Below are 9,983 nucleotides of genomic sequence, written 5' to 3'. Positions count from 1 at the left end.
GTAAATTACCTGTTCCAATAAAGGATGCAAAGGAAACGCCTGGGGACCTGGTTGAGGACGCAAGGACCCTAATGTAGAATAGGAGGGTCCCTGTCCCTGTACTGAAGAAAATTAAAATCCAGCTCTCACCATCTTGGTCAAGGATTGGATAAACAACTTTTGGGATTGGGAAGCTGAAATTGGTTCTTCAGAACCTGAATCCTCAGCCGAGGACTGTTCAGCCTCCCCTTCCTCTTTGTCTTTAACGGCCTCCTCCTCCAAATCCTCTGCCCATTCTGGATCCAAATCACAGAGACCCATGCCAACCGGGTCCTGGTGCTCAAGTGTTTCATCACTGGGACCAGGCTCAGGGGAGGGAGATCTATGACGTTTCTTCCCTCCCTGTGTTACTGTAGCAATCATACCTGCTATTTTGCCTTCCAAGCCAGCAAGGGCTGATGCTAAATCATCCTTAGTAACATAGGCTGAAGCAGGGATATTGGTAGTGGCCACTATGCCTGACAACTGTAATGGCTCAGCCAGGCCAAATGCCGCAGGTCTTTCAGGGGAGACTGATGCTGCAGCAACCTGAGGTTGATCTCCTGTTTTTGAAGGAGTACCTTTAACCCCAGGACTTGCCCTGCTCCCCACACCTCGTTTCCTGGAAGACATTGCTTACAAGTTTGAGGAAAAAAAGGCACTCCCTCTGAGTTATCTAGCTGGGCCCAGCGCACAGCCGCCACCACAGCTATACCAGCCTTCAACTTGTTGCAAATGTCCAATTTCAAAATCCCAGACCTGTGTGTCCCACCACATATGGGGCCCTGCTGAGATTAACTGACTAGCAGCAATGAAGTATCGGAGCGTACCTCCCTTTATTCCGTGCGCCGCCCCATGACGCATGCACGGCCGAGCTTCTACCGCACATGCGCACCCTGTACGATGCACAGACACACACACAGGCACGCCCCCGCCCGCGGAGCGACCTCATGCACACACGCGGCGTGCGCTTTCGACGCACGCGCATGCCCTGCGCACGCACGCGCAGCACCCGCCGCCATGTGCAGGAGATACAAACATAAGCTGCATCTGTCAGCTTGCTCTGTAACAGAACCACCTGCCATGAGACACAGGGCTTACATAAGGCATTTATACTGGAAACAACAGAAAATTGATAGGCCTCCCAGAGGGAGTACTCACCAGTCCTCGCTGCAGGACCCGATACAGGCCCAATCTTCCCCCATCACGGTGGGTAGCGCCTCTGAGGACTTTCAGGGACCGGGTCCCCCATTGGACCTGTAAAGCACCCTTTTGGTTCCCTTGGGCAAATAAAGACCAGGGATACCATGTACCAAGGGTCCAGCGCCTAAAAAGGACACATTACAAGCAAAACCTTGTTCTTGAACCAAGGCTCGGGTACCATCCCTTTAGCTTTTAATGCCATCTGAATGCATCCGATATAACATCCTCACTGGGACATTATTGAAGAAAATTTGAAGAGCTTCCACAGCCATGACCATCACCTTCAAGACACTGGCAAAAAACTAAAGTTACTTCCTGTATGGGAGGGGTTATATGGGAGGAACCTTCTTACTATTGGTTGCCAGTGTCCAATCACCTAAAGGTAGCATATAACCCAGATAGTCATTGCTATGGTGCTCTGTGTCCCGTGATGTACGATAAAGAAAAAGGTTGTTTTAAAGAAGAATTAAAAGTTCATAATAATAAGAGTCCAGATATTGTGATTCTGAATGATGGATAAGAAATCTTGTGAGGAATACTCAACCAGCAGGTATGCACACACTCCCTCTTATTGTAAACTGTGGACCACCCTATAAAGTGGTCACTGGCATTCTTTACAAATCAGATCACTCCAGGTCACTCCGATATCAAACGCCAAAAGACATCAGACAGACTCCGCCAGATTTATAATGTCAACAAAGCAGATAGACATCTCATGGTGCAGTATGTTCCAAAAGGGGGGTTTATTAAAACAGTTTCCAAAATACACACTCACCATACAGAAGAAAAAACATGCATGTGAATCAATATAAACACAGAGCTGTTTCCAACCAACAAGATGGCCGACCTCGGTGGGCGGCGACGTCACGTGATCCTAGCTTCACCCAACGTGTATTTTTATAAAAAGGGTCATCAGGGGCCTTGACAAAGTCAGGTGATAGTAATGCAACGCGTCGGGGGGAGCCGGGTGGTGTCATTTCAGGTCGCAGCCAAGAACAAAGTCTATGATTTATCGCTGCTGAACATTTCAGTCTTGATATATAAGTTATTACTTTAAAATAAAATCATTTTTACTGAATACTACACTATGGAGATTCCTTCTATTTCTATATATGACCCTTGAATTGGAGGAGAGCTAGAGAGAGGGCTATAAGAATGTGAACCATATAGGAGAAGAGCCTTTCACTATCTGCAGCTACAGCCGTTTCTCCGTTTCACTGTGCCATTCCTAATCAGAGAGGAGAGGAGTGGAGAGCATAGCTTCCAACTGTCCCTGATTTCAAAGGGACTGTCCCTGATTTGGAACAATGTCCCTCTGTCCCTCATTCCTCCTCATTTGTCCCTCATTTTGGTCTGATCTATATAGTTATATATAAAATGTACTATTTATCTATCAAAAAGTGTTTCCCAGTGCTAAACCTTTCATCCAATATCTAAATTGCTGCAATTGTAAATACTAAAAGCCAATATAAAGGAATAGTAGTGGTAAAAAGCACTTGTGGGTTTAACCAATCATTTTTATTGTACAATTCTCCTTTAAGGGGGGCGTGGCAGGAGGTGTGTCCTATGCCTACATACTTTTGCTAATAGGTGTCCCTCATTCCCATTTCAGAAAGTTGGGAGGTATGGGAAAGTGCCACTGAGGATCACACAGATGTGTGATTAGACCCATTGGGGTCTTCATTGGAGGTGAGAGGCTGGGGCACACCGTGTGCGGATTGTGAAAGAGGGCAACAAGTGTGTTCACATCACCCTAAATTTTCTCTGCACTTGGACACTTTATGCACCATTTTGCACACTCTTAACACATTCGAAGAGACTATTTATATACACTTTTATGCACTGGATTTAATACCTATATTGATAGAAATATTGATTAATAATTGCACATTGATATTTTTTATACACTTTTGGAAACAGCTTTTTATTGTACATCTATTGATTATTATTCATGCACTTTACTGTGATATTGCAATTTGATTATTTAAGTCAGAGCCATATTCAGCTATATTTGCAATCTATTTACATTGGTGTATTTATATAGCGCTGCTCTGTCTCATTTATTTAAAATTATCATTGGTATTGGTGACACTACAGGAGCTTAGCAGCTTTATATTCACAATTGCACCTTATTTTTGTTATCTTTGGTAATCCACACATTGAGTTGCACACAAGTACCTTTTCTATTCTCATTTTTACAGCTCCGAACTACATTTCCCAGAATGCAAGGGTTTGTATGGGGAAAACACTAAAAAAAAAAACTCTCCAAAAATTTGTGAGTGAGCTGCTCACCAGAAGAACGGGTGTGTCAGGTGGGTCGCATGTCAGGGAGAAGCTACTACATCCCAGATATCATTAGGGATGAGGCATGTAGAGACCCCAGAAAAATTAGGAGAATAGAGGACTGCTGAATACATGTAGTATGCTGCGAGTATAGGGGATGTATGGGGAATGCATGGATTGTACAAGGAGTATAGGGGGTGTATGGGAAATGCATGGAGTGTGCTGCAAGTATAGGGGGGTATGGGGAATGCATGGAGTGTGCTTTGAGTATAGGGGGTGTATGGGAATACATGGAGTGTGCTTCGAGTATGGGGGTGTATAGGAAATGCATGGAGTGTGCTGCAAGTAAAGGGGGTGTATGGGAAATGCAAGGAGTATAGGGGGTGTATGAGGAATGCATGGAGTGTCCTAGGAGTATAGGAGGTGTATGGGAAATACATGGAGTGTGCTAGGAGCATAGGGGATGCATGGAGTGTGCTGCGAGTATAGGGGTTGCATGGGGAATGCATGGAGTGTGTTGTGAGTATAGGGGGTGTATGGGAAATGCATGGAGTGTGCTTATATTAGGTCATTTTCTGCTGTTTTTATAAATTTTGAAGTGTTATTATTTGGGGGGGGTGGTGCAAAGGGCTGGTTTTGCCTAGGGCACAGAATAGTCTGGCACCGGCCTGTGGCTATCAGCAACAGCTGTCAGATTTGTTGCTTATACAAATCCAAGGCAGGCGCTGCCTCTGATCAACTCCGGATAGGGGGCGATAATAGGTGGCTGAGCTGCGGTTTCACCTCCACCCGACTTCCCACCTGATTACTAACATTACAGCCTGGCAGAGCTGTACACTTGCCCGAACCGTGTACCTTTTCTTCATAGCGCAAGAATTTTAACTCAGGCTGGTGGTACTGCCTGTCAAACTCGCTTACTGAGATCAATAGGGACGCATCACAACTGCGAACCAAACGCTTGGATCGCAGTAAGGGTGTGGTCCTGCAATGTAAATATATTCTATTTGGCAAGTTAAAACAAAACAAAACAAAAAAAAAAAACAGGCACCAGGAGGTGGCAGTAACACCCCCTGAATGCATGCCAGCCACTGCTATACCACCACGGTTGATCACTTATCAGGGGGTGGTAAGTGTTATCGCCAGTGTGAAAGAGCAGTGCTATACACCTGCCCATACATGAAGCCTTTTGCATCTTAATTACATATTTACAGTAGGCAAATCTTGCCACTCCTTGTTCATGCTGCAGCCAACTCTTCTCTTTCCCATAAGTTTACTAGCAGGAATTCCTTGAGATAAAACAAACCAGGAAATATTCTATTATGATTGTCCTAATGCCCTTTCCCGTTGAAGTATAACTAAAGGCAAATTTTTTTTTTTTTTTTTTTTTTAGTATTGAATAGAGTGGAGAGGGATTAGAACACCTGTCAGGTTTTTATTGTTGTCTGTGCCCCCATGATGGGGGTTTAACAACTCTTATTTGTCCTCATGACTGTTACTACTGAAAGTGTAAGAAAATTCTAAATTTTGAGTGGTCACCACCAGAACAGGAATAGAGGGGAAACCTGGACCCTGGTGACAACCAGTCTTTCCCTCACTTTGGATGGGGTTTCCTCTCACTTCCTGTTTTGGCTATGGAACAAGAAGTGAAAGGAAATCCCCCAATGGGACACAGATGGGAAAGAAAAAAAACTGACATGGGATTATAATCCTCCCGTACTCTATCCAAAATAAAAAAATAGGTTTTCCTTTAGTTCTACTTTTAACTATAGATTGAAAATTACCATCGTAGTTCCATCATGAGATCGCATGGTGGAAACAGGTATGCGACTGGTAACTTGCTATAGTTTCTTAATGTATAACTTAGGCCCCTTTCACACTGGGGCGGTTTGCAGGCGTTATTGCACTAAAAATAGCACCTGCAAACCGCCCCTAAACAGCCTCCGCTGTTTGTTCAGTGTGAAAGCCCGAGGGCTTTCACACTGAAGCGGTGCAATGGCAGGAGAAGAAAAAAATCTCCTGTCAGCCGCATCTTTGGAGCGGTGTATTCACCGCTCCTGCCCATTGAAATCAATGGGACAGTGCGGCAATACCGCGGCTATAGCCACGCTATACAAGGGGTTTTAACCCTTTTTCGGCCGCCAGCGGGGGGTTAAAACCGCACCGCTAGCGGCCGAATACTGCGGTAAAACAGCGCTAAAAATAGCGCTGTTTTACCGCCGACGTCCCCTACCACCCCAGTGTGAAAGGGGCCTAAAGGAAAAACTTTTTTTTTTTTTAGTTTTGAATAGAGTGTAGAGGTGTTATTAACCCTGTCAGATTTCTATTGCTGTTTGTGCCCTCATAAGGGAGATTCACCCTCTATTTGTCCTCTATACCACTATCACCTAACATGAAAGTGAAAGACATTTCCAAATTTTGGGCTGGCATCAGAACAGTAATTTTGGAGGGGGGGAAATCTTCCAATGAGGGCACTAGTTCTGGTGACCCTGGTGGCTCCAGGAATTTCCCTCTCATTGAAGGGATTTCCCCAAACTTCTTGTTTTGGCTATGGGACAGGAAGTGAAGAGAAATCTCTCCAATGGGACACAACAAAGATTTTAAAAAAACTGACCGGGGTTATAACCCTCCCTTACTCTATCAAAAATAAAAATTGCCGTTAGTTCTCCTTTAAAGTGGTTGTAAACCCTTACATATACCCAGTGAAGTGACTGATCTCAGGTGATATGCAGAGAATAAACAAATCCTCCTCCAAACCCCAACTGCGCATGTGCTGATTTTCGGTTTCCCGCTCCTAAATCTGTAATGCCGGATTCCTTGCTGAGGTGGTTGCTGCATCTGGTGGTTGTGGTGGCAGGCCACAGTGACAAACTGCATCTGGTGGCAGGCTACAATAGCAAGTGACAATCTGCTATATGGCCAGTTGAACCATTTCATTATATATTACAATGCAATAATAGAAATAATGCGCTTCAATCATAATCATCTTAACACCGTATCACCCATGGTGTCGGGATGATTGAAGCACTAACACCAATGCATACCCCCTGTGAAAAAAAATCAGGGGCCTCCAATCTTTCTAATAAAGGGCCAGTTTGCTGTGCTTCAGATTGGGGGGGGGGGGGGGGGGGTCAAACCGTGGCCATTGGGAGTAGAAAATGTCACAGCATCAGTGGGAGTAAACAGTGCCCCATCTTTCGTATTAGGCAAATTATTAGTGCCCCATCATTGGTGCCAGTGGAGGAATAGTGCCCCATCATTGGTGCCAGTGGAGGAATAGTGCCCCATCATTGGTGCCAGTGGGAGGAATAGTGCCCCATTGATGTCAGCACAGGAATTATTGCCTTATTGTTGGTGTCAGTGGGAGGAATAGTGCCTCGTATGAGGAGGAGGAATCGTGCCCCAAGGGCCAGATAAAGGCAAGTAAAGGGCTGCAGTTTGGAGACCACTGGCATAGAGAGTAGAGTGGAGTGTAATCTGAGATCTGAGTGGAAGGAAGGGACTCGTGCAGATAGAGGAATGACAGAGGAGGCAGAAATCACACTTGGTGCTTTGTATTGAAGCAAGTACAAGCTATAGAAGGATATATTGTGTTCATTTCAGAGGTTTACAACCACTTTAAAGAAGTATGGCCAAAGCTATTTTGGCTATGCTTTTTCTGTAGGTCATAGGAGTGCAGTCCATTGTGCACTCCTGTGATTCCTTTTCAGCCGACAGTAGGCTAAAGACCTGTCAGCTGATGTCACTCAGCTGGTCTAGGCTCGGGAAAGATCTCGACTTTATAGTCGGAATCCACACAGATGCCTGGACCGGCAGCTGGATCAGCCTCTCAGCGAGCCGCTCCCACCCCCTTCACAGCTCAGTGCTCCAGTGAGTGTTGGAGGGCCAGAGCAGGGAGTCACTGGCTCTCTGCTCAGGGAAAACAAAGCAATCGGTGGTCTTAGCGGATTGATGCTGCATCCACCTAGGTGAGTTTTTTTTCTTTCCTAAAACCTGAACGTCTCTTAACTATAGTTCAAAAAATTATTGATCATTTTGCATCGATCTGGAGCACTGAATACAATTTAATTGCCCTTTAGCCCTGGTTCACACTGATGCAATGTGGGAAATGCACATGATTTGCTGCATTTCCTTGCACCGCTTGGCAATCACACGGCATCCTTGCGAACTGCTGTGGGTGTCAATGTTAGATTAACGACACCCTAAAACAGATCGCAAAACGCAGTGTGATTGCCAGCATTCAGGCACAGGTAAAAAAAAAAAACAAAAAAAAACAAAAAAAGGGTCCTGCACCATTCTGGCACGGAATGCGAATCGAGCCATACAAAATGTATGGCTCAAATCACATCGCACAGACATTGCATGCGATGTGCACAGGAATGCGATTCTTGTGCGAATCGCATGTGGTCCGATTCCTGTGCGTTGTTTTGCACGCACCAATGTGAACCTAGGCGGAGATAGTAAGACTTCCCCTCTATTTTAAATTCTGGTGTCAGCTGAAAATGTGGGATTCTCTTTTACTTTCACTTTTGATGATCATGGTAAACAAGAAATAGAAAAGGTGAATCTCTCTAATGGGGACACAGCCAGCAATAAAACCTGACATGGCAGGTGTTCTACTCCCTCTCCACTCATAACCAAAAAAAAAAAAGTTTTGCATTTTGTTACTTTCACTATAAATTAAAATCCACTTCCTAATATGCGGCATAATGATCCAATGGGTTGTTGACTACTGATCGATTAGGGGGAGGGAGTGATTGGGGAAATAATTGGCTTAGTGAGTGCCACCATTAGGTGGGACGTTTCCTTTGTGATGAGGAATAATGAAAGTTCCCAGCCATGTCAGCCTGCTGTCACCCAAAGGCTGTAAACAAAAAAAAAAGGCTGAGAGCAGGCAGAGACAATCATGCGGAGGGGGCGTGTCTGGCCCCGCCCACGCCCTCGCTGAGTGGTCGGGAAAGTCCAAGCTGAGTAGTGCAGACTTCATGCAGCAGTCATAACAAATAAAGAGCAGAGCGTGCACGGCGCATGCGTACAAGGCAGCCTATCCCCCGCCGCCGACCCAAATATTAATATGAGAGGCTCCCGAGTGTCAGGAAATGTCGGATTCACTGGAAGCAGCCCGGCGGCCACGCGCCTGTGTTGTGGGGAGTTGTGAGAGTTGCCTGTCATGTGGCGGTCGGTGCTCCCGGGAACGATGGTACCTACTGTAGATCATGACGTCACCGAACCTACTACTCCTCAGCCTGCTAGTTTATAGAGAGGAGCCGGAGATTGTCGCCCGACACAGAAACTTTTCTTTTACGACCGTTCTCCGACATGCAATGCAAGAATAACTGAGGAGAGCTCCTCTGCAGCCTTTTCCTCCCCCCACACTCCTCTCATAACCATGGAGGCAAAGAAAGGCTCTGGAAGAAGATTGGTGTGTAGATCGGGCTGTGGGGGGTGGTGAGGGTGAAGATCGGGCTGTGTGGGGGGGTGGTGAGTGTGTATGTGATGAGTAGGATCCTCTGTGTCCTTTGTGCAGATGGCACATGTAGGGGGGCAGATCCCCGGAGTGCTCCTGGCATGGCTTTGTTATGATCTGTGAACGTGCAGCTCTCCGTGTCCCTGCTGGCTGCTGTCTGCCTGAGCAACAACTTTCCTCTGTGCGAGGAAACCATATGATCGTGCTGCTTCTCTCTTCCCCCATACAGGGCCCGACACCACCGATCTCCCCTCCGACACCAACCATCCGGGCACTGACACCTCGCCTGAGCTCCCCCCGATCGGGCACAGCTTGCCCCCTTTATTGTCTTCCCGGCCGCAGCCAGTCCTCCTCCTCCTCTCCAGCCCACCTCCCTTGTTTATATACACAAAGCTGCACATGGCATTTAAATGTCCTGCCTGGGATCGGCAACCTGAGCAGAGCCCACACCTTCTACATCATCATCATCATGGAGACACTGTGCCTTCTAGATTTAGGTCAGATCAGGTTCATGGAGCATATGGTACATCCTAATAACTTTACATTCCACGATACCGGCCACACACACTTCAATTTTATTATCCGATTAATGTCTGATCAAAGGCCTTAAAGTGATTGTAAAGGATCGTTCTTTTTATTTTTTAAAAATAACAAACATATCACACTTGCCTCCACTGTGCAGCTCATTTTGCACAGAGTGGCCCTGAACATCCTCTTCTGGGGTCCCCTGGCGGCTCTTGTGGCTCCTCTAGGGTTGCCACCTCATCCCTTTAAACCCAAACAGATATGAAATACACTGAGGTTTAATTTAATACTGATTAGGCACGAAGTGAGTTTAATTACCACCTTATTCAGCCACAGAACATGTGTAATAATTTTATGTGTTTGGGTTAAAAGGGATGAGGTGGCAATCCTAGGCTCCTCCCCGCATCAGATAAACCCCCCCTAGGAGAAGCGCTCTCCCCAGGGGGTTACCTTGCGGGCGCGCTCCTGAGTCCAGCATTTGCGTCTACGG

The 9,983-nt window shown here is 46.2% G+C and overlaps 1 protein-coding gene across 3 annotated transcripts in view; it reads left to right on the top strand.

The window, feature by feature from the left end:
• The first annotated feature begins 3,502 nt into the window (after window positions 1-3,502).
• The window catches only part of KDM2B (lysine demethylase 2B), a 209,119-nt gene continuing 202,638 nt past the window's right edge, over window positions 3,503-9,983 (top strand). Inside the window, exon 1 of one of the 3 annotated variants that reach the window (XM_073626678.1) lies at window positions 3,503-3,533. Coding sequence is in view for 2 of the 3 variants with exons in the window: in XM_073626654.1 (XP_073482755.1) it covers window positions 8,891-8,923 (33 nt within the window). In the remaining variant the exon portion in view is untranslated. Of the gene's footprint in view, window positions 3,534-8,497; window positions 8,924-9,983 lie in introns of those variants that run through there. The other 2 variants (XM_073626654.1, XM_073626645.1) reach the window with 2 other exon arrangements.

The sequence above is a fragment of the Aquarana catesbeiana genome, linkage group LG01 (genome assembly GCF_042186555.1).
Source record: "Aquarana catesbeiana isolate 2022-GZ linkage group LG01, ASM4218655v1, whole genome shotgun sequence".
Taxonomy (NCBI): Eukaryota; Metazoa; Chordata; class Amphibia; order Anura; family Ranidae; genus Aquarana; species Aquarana catesbeiana.
This window is presented reverse-complemented; position numbering and strand designations above follow the sequence as displayed.